At 43.2% G+C, this 24,394-nt stretch overlaps 1 protein-coding gene across 6 annotated transcripts in view; it reads right to left on the bottom strand.

Moving 5' to 3' along the window:
- The window catches only part of LOC106954123 (histone deacetylase 4-like), a 68,899-nt gene that overhangs the window by 23,041 nt on the left and 21,464 nt on the right, over window positions 1-24,394 (bottom strand). For 4 of the 6 annotated variants that reach the window (XM_015043394.1, XM_015043398.1, XM_015043395.1 and 1 more), the window contains exons 3-6: window positions 18,232-18,300; window positions 9,526-9,866; window positions 3,069-3,219; window positions 1,064-1,187 (exon numbers count right to left, since the gene is read on the bottom strand). In XM_015043394.1, the coding sequence (XP_014898880.1) occupies window positions 1,064-1,187; window positions 3,069-3,219; window positions 9,526-9,866; window positions 18,232-18,300 (685 nt within the window). Of the gene's footprint in view, window positions 1-1,063; window positions 1,188-3,068; window positions 3,220-9,525; window positions 9,867-13,178; window positions 13,201-13,224; window positions 13,516-18,231; window positions 18,301-24,394 lie in introns of those variants that run through there. The other 2 variants (XM_015043399.1, XM_015043400.1) reach the window with 2 other exon arrangements.

Below are 24,394 nucleotides of genomic sequence, written 5' to 3'. Positions count from 1 at the left end.
TAGATCATTGTGGAAAATGTAAAATTAAAACCTTACAGCTGGCAGAAGGTGAAGTCATAAACCAGAGGGCCCAAAACAGAGTCCTGTGGATCCTCAGATCATAAAAACATACCAAAAAACATTAAATTAACTGTTAAACCTTAAAAAAAAAAAATTGAATTTGTATTTCACACTCAAATTAATTTTTTACCCTTATTTTATTTCCTTCAAAACTTTTATTTGCTGATATTGAGTAAAGAGGGATCATTAAAAATGCTATTTCTTGTCCTTTTGCTTGTCAACTGGGGATAAAAATCAGAATTTTTTTTTTATTATTATTTGCATGTCATGTCAAAAATCTCCATTTCTTTTTCATATTAATGTTGCAGTTCCTGACACAGTGGAAAAACTGTCTTGAAATAGATTCAAACGAGAATAAATTACATTCTCCGGCTATATTTATTCCTCGGAGACGTCAGAGAAGTGGGAAGATGTCGCGAGGACCACGCAGGCGGTCCTGAACCGTCTTCATTTAATTTCAAAAGTAATATTTTCTTGCTTCGACCACGAATGTGTTGTCAGCTGACACAAGCATTAAAAAGGTTCAAGACTACAGACAAAAAAAAAAAAAAAAAACGGAAACAAGAGGGAGATAAATAATCTCACCTTTCACCTGTGTTTTTACTTTGCGACACAAGCAGAAAAGCTAAACCTGCACTGATTTTATTCACTGGCGTATCTTTCAATCTACCGATGTATGCTACTGCATAATGAACGCTCCAGTCGACGCGACCTTGCTGTGTTTATGCTCGCTCCGACGCGCGGCAAACAAATCGGAAATGGCAAGTGTGCACACCTGCAAAACGGATCGAGGAATGCTACAATTAACTCCAAGGACTTTCAGCCGTCGTCAGGATCCAATATCCTCCTCTCACTTTCACGTCTGCGCCCGTTTGTTTTCTGCCTCTGATCACTCAGTGAGACTCAAACAGAGCAGGTATTAGCATGTGTCATTACTTAGCTGTCAGTCCACTGTTTTCTGCTGCTTCCGATCAGGTGACGGTTAATGGAAAAGCCGTCTTACCGGTACCAGTAGGGGGCGTCGTTGGGGAGGCCGCCCTGGTTGAGGCTCCGCTGGGCCAGCGCCTTCTTTTTGTTCAGGACGAACTCCTGCAGACGCATCTTCACCTCGGTGCTGGCCACGGCACCTGATGAACACAGGGCAAATACAAGAGGCAATGAATTTCTTGTATTTAAAATTCGTCAATACTTGAGATCCCTTCTAAAAACATTAGTAACTCTTTATTTTAATATTTCAAACAGCAAATACATCTTAGAAAGCGTCTTAGCAGTGGCTATCATCTAGTCTTCCTTATCTCCACTCTATGGCATTCAGCCAATCAATGCCAAGTATAATAAATGGAACTCTTGGATTGGCTGCTTCGCAAACGTTAGCCAACAGCGTGAAAGTAGCATTCCAGCTAGGTATTTCTGCTTTTTATCAATTTTGTTTTATTCCCCTACATTTAATAAAGAAGACATAAACTTATCTAGGAGGTAAAATATTATTTCATTGATTTAAAATCAGTGGAGTCATCTATTTGTGAAATGCAGCAGACATTTTCTGGATCTAGGATTAAAAACAGACAATCATCAAATGGGAAATTTACTAATTACCAAACAAGGAATTAAACAAAAATGATGCAAAACTCATCGGAGAGATTTGAAGACACCATCGCCACACATCGCACTCATACAGACACACACACGGGAGCAAACACAGCAACCCTCTGACTCCCTGCTCGCCCGATCCCTGAACATTTTCCATAGAGTGCGAGAAGGCGCGCTCTCTCAAGGACGCCTGTCCATTTGCTTTCAATGAACTTGTTGAGAGAGACGTCCAGAGGTAATAGCTCGGCCCGGTCCGCGCCAAGGCCACCGGGGTATTACCACTCGTTCGCCACTGCAGAGCGCGCCGCCTCTCCGAGTGAAATGGAAACGCACGTGAGGCAAACACAACAGTTATTTCAACCTTGGAACGGCTTGAATGAGGAGCTCTTACTGAGCCTGGCCGCCTGCAGCCCGTCTGACACGGAGAACTATTTACGGAGCTATTTAGCCGCGGAAGTGTCTAGTTTTGCTTGTTTTAGTGCTAAAAGACAGAATCTGTAACGAGAGGTGTCAAATCTTTTAATGAAGTTTCTCCCGCTGCTTCTAATCTCGCCTCACTTATGGTGCTTTTGCGATAATTTCACTAATTGGAGAACCACAACCTGAAGTCGTATTCATCACCTCTGAGACAGAAGCACCTTTTAGTTACAGCTGCCAGTCTGTGGAGTAAATCTGAACCGGCTTAGCAGATCTAGAAACTAAAATCTTTGCCTGTTTTTCTTTGCAAAAGAACACAACCTCAGTCAGATCGGACGGAGAGCATCCGAGAACATGTAAATGTAGGCTTTGACTAGCCCACTCTAACACACAAAATACATTTTTCTTGTCATTTGTTCTCACAGTTTGAAGAACAAACCTAACGTGAAATATTTAAACAAGACAAAATGAATCTGATTCTTGCACACAATCTTAAAAGTGTGGCATGAATTTGTATTTTCCTCTCCTGAGTCGGTGCTGTGTTGCTTGCCACAAATTTGCAGTAAGATGTAGATTTGGGCTTTAACTATATGCCATTCAAACACATGATACGTTTACTCTTGGGCCACAAAAATGTCATTTAAACAATTTTAAAAACAAAAAACTAATTTCACTGTGACTTTTTGTACATGTTTATTTTATAAAGTATTCATATTTTTTCTTGTGAATTGATCTGCAATCATCGTAGATCTGAAACATTAAAAAAAAAAAAAGCTTTTTCGCGGGGGATTGATGGTTTTCTAAAACTTCAATTCCTGTCCTTCCGTGTCCACAATTAAACACATAAAATATCTAATGGTTCAACTAATATCTAATGCGACAAAAAGTGGAAAAAGCTCAAGGGTCGTGCATATTTTTTGGCACGAAAACGTTGCACAAACATCAGGCGTTTCCATGGCTCCGCGCGCAGACGGGAAACACGCGGCGTCGGAGCGACTTACTCTCCTGGCCCCGCTCCTTGTTCTTCAGCAGCTGCAGCTTCTGCTCCCTCTGCTGCTTCTCCAGCTCCTGCTCCAGCCGGTGGTTCTCCATCTTCCTCTGGTGCTCCAGCAACTCCTGCTGGTGCTTCAGGGCCAGCAGCTCCTGTTGCTGCTGCACAAAGAAACATCAGGAATATTGTGAGTTAGAAAAGAAAAAAAATGGAGAAGGGCTTTCTTCGTAACAGCCTCGTTTGAGCTCTCTTCAGAACAGATTCAATTCGCTGCCTTTCTCGCTTTGAAAAAAGTATTTTCATTCAACTTCTGCTCTCTCTGAAGTAAATAACTCTGACAGCTGTTCAAAGCCATAAAATTAAACCTCTGCAATTCCTCTAAAAACCTCAGGCCAAAAGCTTTAGCCTTTAAACAAATATAAGCAATTTAACTGGGGACGAGGCTTTAGCAAAACACATAATCCAATCTGCTTACTTCCTCGTCGCGCTGTAAAAAATCTTTTTCTTTTTTTTTTTCATTTAAAAAGGCTTCGAGAGTAAATTTCTTTATTTTTCCGCTAAAAACCAATCTGTGGCCTGACAGCTTGTCCTGCAACCAAAAGGTCAGGAATAAAATCAGCTCCAAAGCTACAACGTGCCCACGATTGCCTCCTCTTCATCACGCTGAAGGGTCCTTAAAAAAAACCAGACGGGGACCCTCGCTGAGAGTCACTGTGCATAAAAGCAGCCAATTAAACAGCACCGAAATGAGCTTCTGCGATCAACAATACGCCGCTATTAGAGACACAAACGTTCCCTGATAGCAAGACCGAGACAACCTGAGGAAGCACAAGTCTTTTTTAAATAATGATTTAGACTATTGAAGATTTTTAAAAAAGGTATCTAAAGCAACCTCACTGTGAGAGGAAGTAACCTGATGACTGATTGAGCCACAACTGACACCAAGAGTAACTAAAGAATTAATTTTTCCTGAGGAATTTTGGTCGACTCTTCTCTGCAGAGTTAACTGAGCCATTAAAAAGGGTCTGATGGACATGTTCAAACTTTTACTCTGCTACTCCAAAACCGTCAGTTTTTATATTCTCTGAATAAAGTGAATCATTTTTGAAAACTGAATTTAGTGTTTACAAAATGTCATAATATCAACATCATTTCTCAAGTTGCACCGATCCACTTTTTTCAATTACGATTCTGATATCATTAGTTTTGGTTGATGATAATCGGATGTTGAAAAACAGCTGAACTGACTAAAAACTTTACTTTTTTTTTTTTTTAAACACAGTCATAACTGTACCAGTAGAGCATCACAAGGTTGGTCAAACATGTAAAAACAACACAACTTTAATTTGTTCACTCAGTGCAACTGGGAGGATAACAGCCAATATAAAATAAATAATAAATGAACTTTCGGGATCTTGTGTTGTTTGAGTTGGATTTGGGTTTTGTTCATTTCTGTTTTACTTAGTTTCTTTGATTACTTTCTGTTTTACTTACTTCAGTTCAGTCATTCTTAGTGTTTCTTGTTACGTTTAGTTATTCCTCGTCACTCCAGTTTATTATGTTTCTTGGCTCCAGTTGATATTTAGTGTTAGATTTATTTCCCTTAGTTGCTTTCCCTCACCCCGCGTGCCACTTTATCTCTCTCTCTCTCCTCACACCTGCAACCCAGCTCTATAATTAGTTAGGTCTTTGTTCAGAATTTAACCTCACAGTGTTTAAACTCAAGCACTGTGAACGAACAGTCCTCGCTGGTTCCTCCGGTCATATCCTGGTTACTCCCACCGTTGATACTCTGCTTGCTTTTTGTTCCTGGTTCCTGTTTTTGTTCTGCTCTGGATCCCTGTGGTCCCTATGATTTTTTTAAGTTTTCAGTTTTGTCATTTATAAACATTCAACATGATCCATGGTCCCTTGTCCATGGTGTGTCCCGCCTCTCACCCATTGACAGCTGAAGACAGGCACAGCACCCCTCCCAACCCCAATGGGATAGGTGTGTAAGAAAATGGATGGATGGATGGATGGATGATCCATGCTCCCAGCTTGTTTAGTGACCTATATTTGATCGGTTCACAGCGATGGCATGTAATCATCCGGATTGCAAACCCTGTAGTCAGGCATTCTGCGGCAGAGACGTGAACCTGTGTTTGCGGCGAGGCCAAATCAGACCCCCGAAATGAGGCTGTGAATAAATTAGTGGCTTGGGGCTGAGAGGAGGAAGAGCTCTCTGGAGCGCAGCCAGCCATCACTTTTTGACTTCAAACCGAGGTTGGGGAAGAGGGAAGAGGGGTTTTAGTGGGCGGGACCTCCTCGCCCACATGCACACAGGACACTTACACACCCAAAACCCCTTGCGGCTCGGCTGACCAGAGCCGTGCACATCCTTCCCTCCTAACTTGTGCAGGAGATTTCTCTGCCACCCGCAAACGCAGACGAGCGAGTGCAGGCAAACGTTTTGATGAAATTTAAGAGGATGTGTACGTTTTCATGTTTTCTAAGGCAATTCTGTGTGTGTTTTGTGTTTGTGTGTGTGTGTGTGTACGCCCGGTGAATAGAGGTGATTGAGGCCGGGGGGCTCCACGCTGAAGCCGTGCGTCACGAACATCTGAGCTGTCCCGCCGCTTCAGACCGCAAGCCAAGAGGACCCTTTAGATGGCAGCGCCCATTAACCAAAGCGTCACGAAAACCGAGGCAGGACTGTGCTTGGCAGGTCTTAACAGGGACGGTGTGTGCGCGCGGAATTTTAAGCCAGAGAGGCAAGACGTACAGGAGACAGGAGAGCAGGATGCGGTTTTAAGGGAGAAGATTAAACCAACGACATTGATTTGTCTTTAGTGTCTAATTTTGTTGCTCGGCAAAAAATCCGAACAGTGGCGCTGTTTTCGTTTTCACTTAGTGTCAACAACTTAGCAGCTTTTATTTAAGAGGCATAATTTGAGTCATTTTATGCACTGTTCAAAATGGGAAAGACAAGAGAAGATGCCACTTGGATATTTACTAGCAGCATTTATGAGGAATCCACACCTATTTTCTTGCTGTGTAATAAAACTAAACAGGAAGTGTTATGAACAGCTTAAATGAGGATCAGTTTATCCCCTCTAACGTACAGTAACAATTAGTATAAGCGACATGAAAGATTTTTAGAGGAAGGAACTGAAGGCAGGGTTTCCTCCAGTGTATTCTAAGCCTGGCGGCCCGCCATGCTTTACTAGCCCCGCCGCCAGGCAAAGCGTTGCTTGTTTACGTTTCTAAGAAAGGAAAAAAAAAATCTTTTTTTTTTGTTTGTTTTTTAAAGCCGGGCTGCAAGCGTCTCTTTTGCTCTTAGCATTTCACTAGCAGAGCAGATTTATTCCTAAAGGATAGGTTTATAATAGGTTTATAGTTTATGCATTTAAAACCCGACAGCGTGGACCAATCACACCGCTGGCGCCTCTGCGCTTTGCCTCGCGCGCTGCCGCTGCTTTACCTCAGCGGGATCGCTCACGCCTCCTTTCACTCAAACTGGACACAGGCTGACCTGTATGGATATTTACATCAACTTACTGTGAGGAATTATGATCCTTTGGAGAACTCTAGGGAAGAGTTTAAAGCCCGCCGCGTTAGCTCTGGTTGCGCAGCTCAATGTGAACCGCAGGAAAAAGTTGTGGCGAACTCGGAGGTGCGTTGTGGAGTGGTGAGAATGATTTATCTTTGTGAACGAACAATTATATGCGGCGTTTACATCTCAACACGCTGCCCAGCGTGTGGCTCTGTGTCTGTCTGCAAAGTTTATGTTTGTGGTCCCGGTTGGCCGGAGCGTTTGTGGATGAGCAGCGCTAACCTCATCATGCAGTTCAGCCCGGTGAGGAGCTTTAACGCTCTCCTCGGAGTCACGCATCATGCTGATTTTATATTACTTTATTATTATTTTTAGTATTATTTTTCCGGTTACACGATGCATCAAACCATATCAAATGCATTGTCTACTTAGAGTTAATACGCGCGGCCGCAGGAGATCTGAGAAACTCGTCCCATAAACTCGACCAACCAGAATAGTTTCTGTGACGCTTATTAAAAACTCAACAGACACTAAATGGAAGAGCTACTCAAGCCACATTAGCAGCATTGAATTAAATCTCCCGTTTGTTGCGCATCTCTGCGTAGTGCAGCAGATTATCTCATCATGCAGGGCCGGTCCAAGGCTGCATGAGGCCTGGAGCAGAATCTGACTTAGGGGCCCCTTTTGTTGCTAAAAATATCAGCACCTCTAACAGCTTCTGTGTTAGATTTAGTGAAATATGGGAGAAGGGAGTAGTTTAATTGGCCAGCCTAAAAAGCAATAAGTTATCATCGCAATTTACTAATTTGTATTTGTAAATTCAAAGATTAAACTCACAGCATCAGATTGTTGCTATAATAACAAAAAAATCTAACTATGAATATTGTTCTTTGAAGTTTTACAAAGTAAACTTGCCAGCTTCTTAAAATCTTGTATTTAAATGTTAAACAATTTAAAATAATTTATGTATGCCTAAACAATTGAATCAAATTTAACAGCATTGATCATCTCAATAAACAAGTGTTAAATTTATGTATCTGTGGTCTGTTTTAAAATATTAGTGTTTATGGGGCCCTTGAAGCTCTTGGGGGGCCTGATGGAGCTGCTGACTTAATTTGAATTAAACAGAAGTGCAAATTTGTTGTTTTTAGCCCACCAGGCTTAGCAAGTTTTCTGGGGGAAACCCTGGAAGGAATAATCTCAGGTTCAGGTTATGCTACTGAAAATTATTTAAAGTTTGTTTTTGTTTTTTTTAGGAGATGGTGGTAAATATAGAGGGTGCTGTAGCTATTAACGGTCCTACCAGGGACACATAGAGCATTAAATCGACATACCAATAACAAAGAGCGAACCTGTGACTTTTTTAATAAAATAGTTCTGCAAATAACTGCTTCGCCTTTGCCAAAAAGTACATTTGTGAGATGATTCTGATGTTGGCTCTGGTCAGCATCAGTTTTTGATACGGGCCACATGGGCAGCTGCCCAGGGCCACAATTAAACAAGGGGGCACACAAATGTAATATATCATAACTATGTCCAAAAGAAATATTCTGTTGCTTTAATGCACCTTTTTGGTTTTATGGCTGTTGTCTTTGTTTATGCATTTCTTTCTGCCACACTTTTTCTTTCCACTAAACTTTCAGCTTCTTTGGCAATGACTTTAAGTGCTTTACCGTCCTTGTGGAGGGTGCAAATGGCATAATTGTAAAAATGAACAAAAAATACATTCTTACTATATCAGTTTCACCTGAATTTAGTTATTTAAACTTTTCATTTATTGAGATGCAATCAATGCAACACTTCTGTTTCTATAAATTTTTGTTTGTTTGTACTTATTTACTTTTTAAAGCATGTTATTTTAAGAAAAATTACAGTTAAAAAGTGTAAAAACACATGAAGAAGCAAAAGTTGCACAGATTTGGCAATAAAAGAGAAGTACAATGACAAAACCCCCCAGAAATTTCCAAAACGAAGGAAAAGGATTTAAGGAAGTATGAAAAGAGAACATGGGAGGAATAAGTGAAAGAGAGTAAATACAGGAGGAAGAAAGGAAGACGTTAATGGAAAGAAGAAGTTAATGACAGGAAGGAAGTGGCAAAAAAAACAACAAGAGATCAGTGAGGAATACGGGAAGAACGATAGAGTCACAAAGAATGATGATGATGAGGAAGAAATCTTCTTTTTTTTCTACAAAAAATCTGAAAGATTCACCTCTTTTAATTTAAAAAAGACATGAAAGCATGAAAGGACAAAAAATGTCAAAGGCAGCTAAAATAAAGAAGCAATATAAAGTCAAGCTAAAGATTTATCTTCCCTCCAAACAAACCGAGTTGAATCTATTTTAAGAAAAACAAATGCTGCTGTATTAAAACTTTCTCTGCTTCTGCACTTCCCATAGACGTGTGACGCCACAAAGTGATGCACGCTCATGTGGAAACGAATGAAACTCGGTACGTTAGAAGAGCTGAAAGACAGTAGGATCCACTCGGCTCTAATTAAATTCAACTCCAGCTTTTTAATCATTTAAAGGAAAGCTTCACACATCCATTTCTCACACTCTTTCCTGCAGCCAGACACATCTTTATATTGCCCTCATCCATCCGAGGAGTTAAAGAAAATGAAGCTAAAGTGCCTTTCTGTTTCTGCTCTCACTCTCTGCTTGCACTGAAGCCATTTAAAGCTGATGAGGCTGCTCTTAGCTGCTGAGTTCAGTCTGTTATCGAAGACTCCCGAGGCTGAATAAATTAAGAGCCGTCTTCGTTTGGTTTGGAGGAGATTTAAATAGCGATGGTGTGCAAGACCGTTGGTTTTATGTGGAATAATTGGACTAATTTAAAACTCCATAGGTTCTTATTGTTTTGCGTCCTTTCAATGAATTTCTGCAAAACGGGTGATGCTGCTCCATAAATAATGCTAATTGTAAATGATGTACCTTAATGTGCTCCTGGAGCTGGGCCTCATGCTGGCGGGACAGCTGCTCGTGCTGCCGCTGGAACTCGGCGATCAGGATCTGCCTCTGGATCTGCTGCTTCTGCTTCAGGGCCAGCAGCTCCTGCTGCAGCTGCTGCTCGCGCACCGAGGCCGCCACCACACCGCCACCGCCACCACCGCCACCGCCACCAGATCCTCCCAGGGAGCTGGGTGAGAGCTGGCCCGTCGGGGAGAGCGACGACACCTGCTGGTGCTGCTGCTGGTGGTGGTGGTGGTCCACACGCAGGTCCATGGGGATGGCAGCAGGGGGCAGACGCAGGGGCAGCGCAGAGTTAATGTCCACTGAAGAGGAGAGAAGAATAGGAACCATCAGACAGGTGGAGAGATGGAGGGATAAAACAGATGGATGGATGGATAATGAAAGGTTGTTGCGATGACGTAAAGTCTTTCCTATTTCCTGCCTACTTCGTGTTGCCAGGTAGCTCCTACTTCAGCGATTTCTTACTTCTTATCAAAACTGGGTGTGTGAGTGAAATTTAACTTATCTCTTCACAAACTGCGTCTAATCACAGGTAATTCCTGGTATAAGAAGGAAAATTACTGTTACCTTAAGGGCACGGCTGGTTTGAATCAGCCTTTTTTCCTCTTAATAAACAAAATCAGAATCAAAATTTAAAGTCCTGCACTAAAACCTGTATTACTGAGTATTTTATTGATACATCTCACACACAAAAAAAAGATGAGCTCCTGCAGGAGTGTTTTATACCAGCGAGGCCGAGTTTCCTAAATAGGATGCACTCATAACTTTTGTGTCAACAACAGAAGCACATTCTGACGCCAAAGCAAGACAAGCGGAGCAGGATGAATAACCAAAACACGGCACAAGGTTAAAAGACATGCGAGCAGACATGTTCCTCTTCTTCTGCACGCCGCCGTGTGTTTTCATACTTAGCGCAACTTCAAGGTTATGAAGCTGAGGGTGGATTAAATCAAAGCACTTCACGAGGGCTATTTAATTAGTCTACCTCTTAGAAAAATGCCCGGAAGAGAATTTTTTTTTTTTAAACTTTGAGATTTTCTTTAATTAACACACACACAAAATAAAAGTCTCCCATACTTTTCACGCTCCTTCACTTTTATGGGAGGAATATATAATTTAAAAAAAAAAAAAATGACTTGGCTATTTTAAGCAGCACATTAGATAGACCGCTTGTAAAACAAGAAAGCAATAAACGGATAACGGAGCTGTAAATCAGACCGTCGGATTAAAGCTCTTGGATTTAGTTGCCATTTCTGAGAAAAAAGTTGTTCTTTAATGAGCGTCACAAATGTTGGTGAAGTAACACCAGTTCCAAGAGAGCTATCTTTAAACTTGGTAAAATCCTGATAAGATCTGTTGGGAAGAAAAAGTGCTGTGCTGCTCTTCCACACAGCACTCGCTGACCCATCCGACAAAGCCTGCATTGACCCTTCCTCTCCACCTCCTTTCACCCCTCTGCCCCAAAACCCCTGGCTCGGGGCACAGGAAGCCCACCAATCCGCCGGCTTCCTACCAATAAGTCTGGACAAACAGGAGCCGATTGGTCCGATTATTTGCCTACAATGTTTGCGGAGAGCCAGGGACACTTCACGTTAATGAATCGGCAAACAAAACATCAGCGGTGAGCTGAACTGACGAACACTTTGAGTTGCTTTCTGCTTCTGCTGCGGGATGTTCCGTGTTTGATGCATTTACGCCCCCCTCCTCCTGAACATCACCAAACTGTAATTGCACATCCAAGCAGCTTTGCTACTGTTAAGGCCATATGGTGCCTGAATGCTGAAATGCTTGATTCTCACTGTGTGCAGCAGGTGAAATGCCACCCCGCCCCCCCTTGCGGTTATTGCAGGAGAACAGCACAACAACATGCAACAGGGTCCTAAAGGACTGCAGTCATGTGGGGGAAGATTACAACACGTCTCATAGGCTGCTGCTGCTGCTGGGACTAATTGAAAGGGAGCCTACGATCTGACACGTGATGAGAAGATGAGAGAAAGGAGAGCTTTATAAGAAAAGAGGAGTTGTGTGAAACTATGAATTGGTAGATTTTTCTTTTTTAAACCCTCTGACTCATTCAGTCTGCGGTAGCTTTTTTTTTTACCTGAATCTGCATGAGTCACTCTGTAGCTTAAGGTTGGGAACCAATGGCCTATCTCATGACTTTTAGGGTCAAAGGACATCATTTAAAAAATAAAAATAAAGATCTGAAACTGTCAATTTTAGTTGACTTCTATAAAAGAAACTTTAAAATCAAAAGAACAGCTTTGAAGAGATGAGTCAAGTGGAATGTTTTGGTCGATTTTTGAGCATGTTATTTCTTTCTTCTGGATGCGAGCACAAATTAATTCTTTAAAATCGGAGTAGAAGCGACGTCACACTGTGTGCGAGACATATCTGTCACTGTCAAGAAGGGATTTACTACCATAAAGAAAATGTAATTACTTGGAGTTCAAATTTTAAACTGTCTTTAGTGTCGGAAAATATTTACGATAGCTATGCTAGCTTTACTAAAAACAGTCTTTGTATGTATTTCCAACAGAATGTAGCTTGAAGGTTTGCAAAAGGTTCCCAACATTTCCAAATCCAGCATGTTTCACAACAGAGAAGTTGATCGTCTAAAAGGATTGAAACAGAGACACTTTATTAGTTGCTGAAGTCCTGCTCTCTTGCCTTCTCGCAGCCTAAATGAACCACAGACACGTCTTAACAGTTTGCCTTTATATAGCTTCTTAAACTAGTAACACATTAGTGCTTCCCTTACCTTCCACACTGCAGAGCGGCGTTCTCAATGCAACTTGGTAGAGTTTAAGTGTGATTTACTCAAGATTAGGAAAAAGATCTGTTTTTTTTATTTTATTTTATTTTATTTAATTACTTTTAGGGTCAAAAGATGCCAATTTCGGTAAAACTTTGACCTGTTACCACCAATTATGTCTCATTTATCTTTAAATTCTACAATTTTAGAAATGAGAACTCCATTTAAAATAATAATGTCTTGCTCTCTCTTGCCTTCTCACAGCCTGAATTAACATAAAACATGTCTCGACATATTTAGTTTAAAACACAGCTAACAATGACTTTTTTTCACTTCTTTGCACCAAGGTAGGACGTTTTCAAATATCTGAGTTTCCTTTTCAACAGCCCAGTTGCTGGTTAGAGCTGATCAAGCTTAAAGTTGTCTGATTTCAGTAGGCAGCAATTTTCCCGTTGCCTCTCCATTAAAGTCTAATATAGCGCCACCTGATTCTGCATGAGTCACTCTGCAGATTAAGGTTGCAAATCAATGCCTCATCTGAAGCCCTTTAGGGACAAACAGGTAGAAAAGCAAAGCAATCGGAAACATTGGTTCTGGGGACGACGGAAAAGCTGAAACGAGGAAGGATGGGTTAGACCTGCACTTGTCAGAGCTGCGCCGCAGCCTTCTTGGTTAATGTGAATCCATAACTCACTTTACCCCCTCCCCCTCCAAAAAAACCCCTCCACCGTCACAAAATGTTCATGGAGTGGAGGGGGAGGTGTCTCTGAAACGTTGCACTACTCGATGGCGACGCATGCGGATCCGTAAACACACCTCGCTTGGCGTCTCCGCCACCCTGGCGGCGCTAATTGCTCACCGGATGAAAAGCGGGAGCTACAGAAAGAAGTCAGTGGTGTCGTTACCCATCTTCGTCCTCTCCTCCTCACTGATGCACCCTCCTCCTCCTCCTGCTCTTCCTCTTCTGCTCTTCTTCTTTCGGTGTGTTACGGGGGAATGACAGCAGTGCTCGTCTGACTTGTCCTCATGCTCTCTGTCTCTGTCGTCCCCTGCTCCGGTCTTAACCTGATGGGTGTCTCCCTCCCCTCCCGTCTCTCTCTCCTCCCCTCGTCCCCGGCTTGCCCAGTGATGACATCACAGGGCAGTCTCAGGCATGCAGCCTGTTTATTCTGCAGCTTTTCCAGGAACCAGCGTCTCTCTCTCTCTCTCTCTTTTACACACACACACACACACACACACACACACGCAGCACTCCCTCTCTTCACCCTCTCTACTCTTTTCGCCTTGCTCAACCCGCTCTCCCTGCTCCTAAGACCGAGGAAATCCCTTTTTAGCCTCCCCCCCACACACTTCTCCCACTCACTTCATGCAGTTCCCATCCCAAACTCAAAATCACAACAAACGCCTTTCCCTTTTTTTTCCCCCCCCCTCTTCTCTTGGTATTCCCGGCACAGAATTTGCCTGCATTTCCCTCCCCAAACAGATAAACAAGCAAAATGGATTCAGGGTGAAACAGAGCGGGGGAGTTTTCCCACTCCGTTCTATTCGCAGCGACGCGCTTTTGTCAATCGGAGGTTTAAAAGCAGCTCCGACGGAAAGTTTTGCGTGACGCGTTTGGAAGCAGCTGTTGGTCTTTGTAATAAACTGTACAAAAAAAAGAAAAAGAAAAAAAAAAAAAAAAAAAAGATCCCGCTTCTGATCTCTCCTGATTGTTCATCTGGGGTTCGGTCAGCATACCGTTTAAAGAAAGCACAAACTGTGTTAGGCTTAGCGACTCGCTGAGCAAACTGTGGGCCCGAAAGCGTGGCCAGAAAAGTGTGATCAATCTCTCCCCTTCCAGCCGCGGCGGAGCTGCAAATGTAAACTAACTTTCTCGGAGTCCTTTTTTACAAGTGAGTGCAGCCAGAATCGTTGCGGAGACAAAGCCAGGTCAAAAATAACGCTCTGAAGGGACGGTTGTGGGTTTGTTTCTCTTTAAAACTGTCAGTGCTGCCTCAGAAGTAACTTTAAAGCACAAGACGGCGCAGCATCTTTTGCATTTCTGTTGCAAAACATCTCTCCAGGGTGGAATCGGTTGTGTTTTTCCACCCATGAGGTTAAATTTATATTATTTTACAACCTGGCAAAGATAATTTTTATTACCATCCGATAATGTCTGCTGTCCTTTCTTTATATATTTTTAACACAACAGTAAAACCACATGCCAACAGATTGCCAAACCGAATCAAACGGCCGAAAATCTTATTTTGCCCGATCGACGATCAACAAGCCCACTCCTTTAAACAACATCAAAACGGGACCCCAAACTCCACTGGCCGCACGCCGGCGGAGTTTGGGCTCTAATAGCCAAGAGAGAAGCTCCTGGGAATGTCCCAGCTGCTGCTCGGAAAAGACCCGCTTTGATACAGGCCCCCTTCGTCGTCGCGCGCTGACGTCAAGCGTGTTCCTCTGTTTACTGATGCACGCGGGATAAAGGATAATGTGAGGGGCCTTCGCTGCCAAAATCAAAACAGAGACGGCGTCTCGGGGGAGAGCCGTGGGAGCTTCCAGGGAGCCTTTGCGCAACGAAGCCAGTGTACCTGTTTGACAGCAACTGGGTACGGTTTCAGTTTGTCGGATCTAAATAAAGGCTCCCCCCTTTGATCTGCAGCCTGATTTAGCTCAGACTTGTCAGCAGAAAGCACACGTTTCAGTTTTAATCGGAGCTTCCTGCTGGAGTAACCGAGACATTCCTTCTCATTTTCTATTCATATTTCTATTCATATTCATATTTTCTATTCATTTCATATTCTTAAAGGGCCGTTTGCTCCGGAATGTATTGATAAAACCCATTACAAATTGTTAAAGGGGCGGTATCGTGCAAAATCAACTTTATTTTATTTTTTAGCTTTACCTCCTGTTATAATGTTAGTTTTCATCAAAAACAGACCGGGAGTGTTGCTTTGATTCTTTAATCATTTTTTCTCCATGGCAACCATTCAGCTGTGCAAAACACCTGGGGTTATGGGGAGGAGGGGTAGCCTGGCCTTTAAGGGGCAGCTCCACCTCAGAGTTGCAGTTTTCAAGCTTCTGAACTTCACTCTGCTCCTTCAGACTAGCCAGCAGCAATTAGCAAACACCTGGTGGAAATGAACATCAACTGAGCTCTTTATAGGAGCTACTGCTCAGTGCAAAGCTGGTAAAAAAAAACGTTGTTGAATAGTCATGTTGTGATGACTTCCTGAAGGCGGAGCTTCTGAAAGAGCTTTTTTAAAGAGACAGAAGCCCAATTTCAAGGTGTTGAAATACAAAATCAAATTTCTTTAAAGTGATATTTGATATAGACAGTGTTTCTATAACTGGATGTAACTTTATTGTGCTATGAAATGATACTACATGCCTGCAAAATATAATAGCAACCTTTAAAAATTGTAATAAATAGCCGTGCTTGTGATCAACAAGTACTCATTAAAATGACATATTGAACATCTTTTCAGTCCCTCGAGGATTTTTTTGATTGTGATCTGTTTTGTTTTTGCACTGTTTTGTGGTGCTAATTTAGAAATATTTGCAAATAATTTTGCCATATTTGCACCTACGGTTAATGTAACTTTTTGTTACTCGCCATATCAAGCACCAACTAGGTCCATCAAAATAAGTAATAAATTAATTAATCGCATGATAAATTAAAACGAGCTCAATGATTTCCATTTGCATAATGCATGTTTTTCTCTTTTCTCTCTCTTTCTACCAGAAACTGGATGACAAATGTCTTCCGTCTGCTGCTTTGGTGTCAGCTGGCCCCTTTTTATTTGTCGTTTCTGTTGTTTTATTTATTTCTTTTTTGAATATTTAAAATGTATCCGAGTTCCAGAGTGAAATGTCCATTAGAATTTAAAGTTTACTAATTACTTGAGAATCTGTTCTTGCGTCATTAGGACATTACCATTATAGTATTTGAAAATTGTTTCAAAAAGACGATATCGTTTATCGCAAATAACTTTCTTGGATAATTTATCGTCTTGCAAAATTTGCTATCGTGACAGGCTTAGCTAGCATCACTTAAACCAAATGTGGAAACAACAAACTCAATTATGCATTAGTGCAACAAAAGAATGAATTTTGGAGGTGACAGAAACATAAAAATTTGAGAGACTGATTGATGTAATTTGCCAGTGTGCAGATAAAATCGACTTTGATTTGATTAATAAAATATTACCTTGAAGGTTTATGCATCTCTTTGGAGTCTAGAGCCACATTAAAAGCTATGGTGGTCCAGATTTGGCCCCTGAGCCTTGAGTTTGACACACTTGATTAAAAGCATCAAAACTAAGAACTTCCACCATGACAGGAGCCGTTTCTAACCAACCATTTTGGGACGAGCACGCAATCTCCAACTCGTCGCCGCCTTAACGATCGTCAGGCGACGTCTCTGCAGCGGCGCTCTGTAGCAAGAAGGAAGGAGGTGGGAATGGGAGCGGGACCTGGAGGCTGCGGTCCCTCTCGGCCTCTGCAGCAGGGCTTTAATGGAGCGTGTCACAGCTCGCTGCCCGGGCTGATGCAGGGGAGGAGGAGGAGGAGGAGGCAGAGGGCGCCACCTGAACGCACAGCAGTAAACCTGCTCTCCCTAAAGCCAGCCGCACTGGAGACGCATTCATCGCATGGGAGCTTCCTGGCAGACGGTCACGAGCTCCCACCCGCCGCACATCCGACGTGTCGGATGCTCTTAAAACAATCTGTGTTGCTTTGTGCGAAACCCAAACTTAACCAAAGTAAACCGTTTACTTTTGACTGGAGTAACTCCCAGCAGGTGCAGTGACCGCAGCTTTGCATTGCAGAAACAGAGCGCCGTCGGTCCGGACACTGGCATCCGATTACCGGGACGAGGGCAACCACGAACGCATCGGCACTTTTTTTTTTTATAACTTTAGTATTGTTGTTTTTTTTCTTTACAAGCAATTTATTGCTCCAAAGTGTTATGGCAAGGTTGACGGCAAAACAACAATTCACAAAGTCAGTGATCCTTTCCTGGACTTTTTCAGCCAAAGTATAAACGCAAAGGTTCAGTTTTAACTTATGACTTTTAAAAGTGGATGGGTGGGTGGATGGAAACATTTTTCCATCTTCTCTTCTCTATTCCTTCCCAAACCAGGAAAACTCTTCACCCTACATTTTCCCGCCTGTGTGAGATTTAAAAGAAAAAAACAAAACGCTCTCGGGTCACAACACGGAAACCTCTGCAGCTCCGTATCCAAGACAACAGCTTTCCAGAATATCCAATGAAGACGCTCCGGTGGATTTCAATATTTCATCACCCTAGCCAGAGGCGTATAGAAAACAAGCCGGTCTGCTGCCGATCCCAGAGCCCGGATTTATGAATCGGAAAAAAAAAATAAAAAAAATAAAAAATAAAAAATGAAGCCCAGCAGCTTCATCTTCCTTGCGCCAGTTTCTCCTAAAAAGATTCCTGCTCATTTCTCAACTATCACTACAAAACACCCATTTATTCTCATGAATGCTTTGGGAATTCATCAACAGAGAGCCCCATTTCTTACCCCCCCCCCATTATTTTACACTAAAAGGCGACAGCGGCAGCAAGAAAAAGTCGTCTCCGTTTGTTTTGAGACCAAAAACTAAGTCAGGAACTTGCAGCAAAACACACCAGCGACCTGCACAATAGCTTGTTTTGCTGTGTATGTTGGCAGTTTTCAGCGCTCCGGATTTTCATTCAGCAAAATGGCACGGGGAGATAACCGACTGCATAAATAAAACACACGAGGAGTCTGTTGGAGGAGTTACAGCGTCGGGAAAACTGAAGATTTTTTGTTTTTTTGCACATTAATAGTGGAATCACATCCAAACACACACACAAACACAAACACACACACACACACATACACATACACACACAGAGGGATTAGGGATTGTCCAACCTGTTGGGATGTGGTTGAGCGCCGACGTCTTGAGGACCTCGAGCGACTGCTCCTTCCCCAGGATTCCCTCTGTGGGAGAAAGAGAACATTCTGCTTCAAATATGGTCCGCAGCATCGAGACAAGGGGGGGGAGCTGGTTGCCGGCGACGATGCGACTGCTTTAAAAAAAAAAAAAAAAAAAAAAAAACAGAGAAAGTAAGGGGGGGCTTCAGGTCATCTGAACGGCTGGGAGCACGTGCCGCGGCGCCGACGCTGCTGCTGCAGCCTGATCCATGAGCGGCGAGGAAGAAGGAGGAAGAGGAGAGCGGAGGAGGGAGAGAGGAAGGGGTGGATGCTTTGGACCGGAGCGGAGCGCTCAGATAAGCTTCGATTCTGAGGGATGCTGAGCGCGCTCATCAGCGCCTGTGTGTCGGTTTTGGCGTGTGCTTGATAGCGCCTGTGCTCAGCATAGCAAATGTGGCTAACGGCGGCGGCGGAGGAGAGAGGGATGGAGAGGAGCGGGGAGGGGAGTGGAGGGGAGGGAGGTAAAAATAGCTCACCCTTTTGTGTATAACAGCACATGCAGAGCACGCACGGCGCACACGCATACAGACACAAAAGAGGTGTGTGCGTGCGTGTGTGTGTGTGTGTGTGTGAATGCATGCATGCATGTCCGTGTGTGTAGGCTGTAATTATAGTGGCAACATGAAAAGGCTTTTGTAGCTGCTGAGCCCTGGGAAGACATGGCTATAAAAAGCAGAGCGACACGGAGGATGAGGATGAGGAGGAGGATGCATCAGGGATAGAGGGGAGGAAGAGGTAAGAGGAGGGGTGGAGACAGGGGGGCGGGGGGAATGGAGCAAAACAAAAAATCACAATGAAAATGAATATTTTTAGTAACCACAAGCACCTGTTTCATATGTATTCTGATCACAGACGTCTGAGGGGCGCAAACGTGCAACTACTCCTTTTGGATTGGAGGTAAAAATAAATAAATAAATAAAAACATGTGAAACCCCCTCTGGAGGATTAAAAGAGCGGAAAACAGGCGGCCGGCCTCTCCGTCTATTTCTGGAACTCTCTCTGGAATAGCCTCGCACATACACGGGCTTAATTAGCTGCGAAGCTGGAGGATGCGTTTTCGCTGCGGATTGTGCGGCACCCTCGCATAAGTGTTTTTTTTTTTTTTGCTTTTTTTTTGGGCCTAGTTGAAGCAACCCCCCCCCCCGCGGTGCGTCCAGAACACACAGGTGAACCCTCCAGTCCCAGTCTGGGCGGCTCCGGGGTTTTTATTTATTTATTTATTTATTGAATTTTCTTTTGCAAAGGAAATGAGGTGAATCTGCATGCGATGACACCTGTGGCTTTGGAGTAAATCCACCCTGCTTTTATTTTTGTACAACTTGCGCGCTCAGGCGGAGGACGGATGCGTTTGCATGCGGCTGGCTGGAGGAAGCGGATTGGCTTTCGGTGCAAACCGCGCGGTTGCAGATAAGGGCTGTTTGCACACAGATGGGAGGATCTGTTTCACGTTCTGCCAGGTTGCAGCCTCAGGCTTCAATGGGTTTGATTGGACAGATTATGTGATAGACAGAAAAATCTGAAGTATTTTTTAGTCTAGTTTCTACTGCAAATATCTTAGTCCACTTGAAAATAAAAAACAAGAAGAGCTTACAGGTATCTTTTCAGGAAGATATGTTGATTTAAATCCTTAATACTGATGAAAAAGAGCTAGTGAAATAATATGGCAGTGGGGCGAGTGGATTTTCATCAATACTAAGGAGTTATTAACTTCAAACAAGCTCCTGAAAAGTTATTTGCAAGTTAGTTTTGTCTTATTTTTAGTCTACTAACATATTAGCAGGAGAAACTAGACAAAAATACTTAGTTTTTTTTGTCATTTTTGCAATGATGTTAAACGGTCTATCACAAGCAAGTTTGTGTTGTTTGCAATTTGCATTCGTCCCAAAAAGGTTTTCTCATCTACAGACAGTTTTTGCCCATTCTTCTTTGCAAAGCAGCTCTGATTGGATGTAAAGCACGCGAGAACATTAGATGTATGTCTGAACTTTGACTGGGCTGCACAAGCGTATGAATATAGTTTGGTATTTTTGTGCTTAGCTTGGAATTGAGCATCAAGACTTTGTAGTATGGTCGATTAATTTAGCTCCATCCATCTTATTATCAAGTGTTAACAGTTTTTCTGTCCTCTGCTAAAGAAATCGTCTCCCACAGCATGACCCTGCCACCGCCATGGTTCAAGGTTAGCTTCCTTGCAAACTCTCTCCCCAAAGTGTCCATAACAACGAGTCGTGCTCCGGAGCCTTCATGGTGATCTCTAACAGACCTGAAACAAACCTGGAGTATTTGGCTGCTTTTTATTGAGGAGTATTGAGCTGTGAATACAAAAAACTTTTTTTTAAAAACCGTGTCACTCCACTTTGCACTACTTTGTATCGGTCTGCTTGCTGGTCAAACTCCCAGTGAAGTCCGCCGGCGTCCGCGGCGGCATCGAAGCAAAAAACGTGGGGGACTCTACGGGGTGCGAATAGTTTCGCAGCAGACTGAAAACGAAGCCGGAAAACAGCACAAACAAGAGAAGACGGAACCCACAACAACAAGCCCCATCAATCTTAAACGCAGCCTAGTTCCCCAGCAGCTCCCCTCCTCCTCTCTTATCTTTCTCCCGCTCCTTCTCTCGTTCTTCCTATCTTCTGGCTCCCAGTGGGGAAGCATTGGGAAGACGGGAAGCTAAAAATAGCCTCCGCTACCCTCGGGCGGAGAGTCAGTCATCCCAGCCTAATGCAGCTACCCCCCCCCCCCCCACCACTCTGTCAAAAACAAGCTTTCTTATGATGAGCAAGGAGAACAAGGGGGGTGTGGGGGGACGGGACTTGACCCGGTCTCTGCTCGGCCTCGTTGAAAGAGGCCTTTGTTACGCGGCAGGAATGAGAATGAGACGTCTGTCCACGGCAGCGTGGCGTTTACAAAGAGGGACGAGGGGGAGGGGGGGGGGCAGAGAAAGGGAGGAAGGAAGGATGCTCCGGCCTCATTACATTCAGCGCACTTCCGTTCTGGCTGCTTCGTCCAGGGTGACTCCGGCGAGGCAAGGTGAAACCAGACAGGAACAATACGATTAATCAAACACGCCTCTCCTTGAAGAACACTTTTCCTCTGGGGGCGCAAAACTCGCTTCCCGAGGGCACCGCCCTGACGTCATGGCGACTGATAAAGGAGAATGGGTGACCCCCGCGTGAGCCTCCGCCAGTTTGCGTTCGGAAGGAAGCGACGGTCTGACCCTGGTTTCGTACTGGGGAGAAAAAAAAACAAAACAAAAAAAAAAAAAAAAAAAAACCCCAGGGAGGCAATTTGCCATTTCCCTGTGTCTCACTGTGAAAGCCTGCATTTGATATAAAGTGAAAAAGAAAAAAAAATGTAACTCGAAATGGGTAATTACACTACAGAGGCATCTGCTGCGTGTCGGCTGCAGAGGAGAAGTTCAAGCTAAACTAGTGGAGACGGAAGCGTGCGGTTCAGATTTATGAATCTAATATGGCTGTGACATTTCAATGGGGGGGGTTGTGTGAAATTTATAAGCGCATTCATAATTTAAGCTGGCGAGAGTGCGGCGCTTTCATTTAAATAGCTGGAAATTTACGAGCTCAAGTGGGATTAGGTGAAACCTCCCCTTCCCCCCCCCCCAAAAAAAAAAACCTGTAGTTCTCCTTTGTTTAATGTCTCTGGCATCATTTTTTTAATTTGCTCATTGGAAGCCAAACATTTAAGTTGAAGCCTCTAAGATGCACCCAAACAATTTAATCTTGAAAGTTTTGTGTAAGATTTGATTACTTTAATTATTCCCAAGCAGTTGAGGTAAAACGCAACGCAGTTAGAAAGAAGCCGGACGGCGTTTTCCTGCAACGTCACGCCTTTAAAAGACAAACTATCAACTGCGAGGTTGCAAATGTTGAAATAAATGGATGTATTTTCAGTATATTTTCCTTATTGGCACAAAAACCATGGAGAATTCCAGTTTCATCTGTCCCAGCTAATTGGTAACAGTGCCAATTATTATAAAAAAAAGCCTTAAATTGGCATGAAAATTGCTCATATTTCTCCTTTTAAGATATTCCACAGTCACAACTACTGCCTCGGTGTCTTATGTGATTTAAATTAATATATTTTGTTTGGTATTTTTGCCAATTATTCTCATAAATGCCAGCAAATAAGGAGAACGGTGACCAAGACATCCAATAGGCAGATTTCCCATCTGATATCTGCAATTATGTGCAGACCTTCTACTTAAGGAAAGGATATTTTAACTGATAGACTTTGTTTTATATACTTGAAGAAAGGCAAAAATGTTCAAGGAAATAAGATTTGATTTGTTTGAGTTGAACATCTTAACAGTTTTCTTTGAATGTTGTGAAATATATCCAAAATGGAAATCGTACAAATGCTTTTAAAAGATGTAAGTTATTACTTCAAATTTTTTACTTTAATCTCATACACTTAAAACTTAGCGAAACCAAAGGAGGGACTGGTTGCCTCCAGATTTTTTTGGTTGTTTTTAAACAGCTGTTTGTTTGTTTATTTTCAGAGCTGATAAAGTCACTAGAAACCCAACTTTACTATTGTAGAAGCTTTTCTTTAAATCTTTTAATCAAATGATTGGAAGCTAATAAAAAAAACCTAGCTAGCTTTTTCTAGTCTTATTCTGAAAAATCTCTTACTTCTTCCACTTCTTAAAAATGACTATATATATATATATATAAAACGTGTTTTCAAAGCAGCAGCATTTTTTTAAATTCATCATCTCTTTTTTGTCTGCAGAGCGGCTCGTATAAATAGCTCATATTTGCTCAGTTGATTTTCTAATGAGCATCCGAGATAATACCACAAATGGTTGCTAGGAGACCTGTGATGCAACTGCAAAAAAACTCACTGTAGCTGGGCCTATTGCCTTACAACAACAAACGCCCACGCTATCGCAGTTGCTCATAGTGGCCCTGCACCTACTATCGACTCAGAGTAACAGGTGCAACATTTAATATCTGTCTCAACTTTTGCTTTTTTGTCTCTCTCTCTCCCTCCGCCGTCCCCAGTTTTCTACTAAAGATCATCTTTAATCTGCTTGTGTAACTTCAGCATCTCCCTGCTGGACGGGGCAGACGTTCGTACTTTGCGGCCACCGCTGCATGCAGCACCATGTCAAAAGGCACGGGGACGGGGTTCTGGGGAAGCGGTGTAAACTATAATTGCTGCCGACAGCTCGCTGGCAGAACACAGTGTATCCCGTTTCTCAGCTGGGTCGAGACAAAAGACACGGGGACAAAGGATGCGTCCCGCTGCTTTCATTAGCTCATGTTCACTCTCTGCTGTCTTTGTCCCGACACCAATTAAAAACAAGGCTTTTCTAACAATTTAAGGTTGAAATGCCATGATTAGGTGTTTGTTTTTGGGAGGCGGGGTGAGGGGTGGGAGGCCGTGCCTCACTTGCACAAGGACAAAGTGGGCTTGTGCACGCCGTTTGGACAAGAGACCCCCTGGGTTTGTCCTATGATGGACAGTTGATCGTGTTCAGCCAAGTCGGTGGCACATGGGAGGACGGAGCGGACAAACTGTCTGGCTGGCTGGAAACTCCTCTCTCTGGGAGAGAGAGAGAGGGTGCGGCATTGTGGGAACACGCCGCAGAGTATTTTGCAACCTTTTTTTTTTTTTTATATAATTTGGCTTTTAGAGACAGAAACAACATGTCTCCACAAGTGAACAAGCTGAGAAACGTGACAGTCAGGGTAGAAATTACCCACCGCGAGGCATGTGCACCTACCACGGCGGTGGCTGCCACACACCGAAACAAAAAAAAAAAAAAAAAGGCCAGGGTTTGTGTCATGCATGCCCTCGTCCTCCGTTTTCAGCAGCAAAGCGCTCGATCATGAAAGGGAGAATCAACACGATGGGGGGGGGAAGGGAGGAGGAGAGGGAAGAGAACCAAAAATAATGATTGTTTTGTGCACCACATGCGCACGTGCTCATATCTGGTGTGCGTGCTGCTAAAAATAGACTCAGGGATAAGCCGGGCCCTTTTTATTGCAGTGAAAGCTTTTAACCCGTTCGGCCCCGGATTCCGCTGGCCTGATGTGTGATCGCACGCAGCTGCAGGAGGGGATGAAGAGCGGGGTGG

This window comes from Poecilia latipinna, unplaced genomic scaffold (genome assembly GCF_001443285.1).
Source record: "Poecilia latipinna isolate Pla-1442-1.1 unplaced genomic scaffold, P_latipinna-1.0 Scaffold629, whole genome shotgun sequence".
Classification (NCBI taxonomy): Eukaryota; Metazoa; Chordata; class Actinopteri; order Cyprinodontiformes; family Poeciliidae; genus Poecilia; species Poecilia latipinna.
This window is presented reverse-complemented; position numbering and strand designations above follow the sequence as displayed.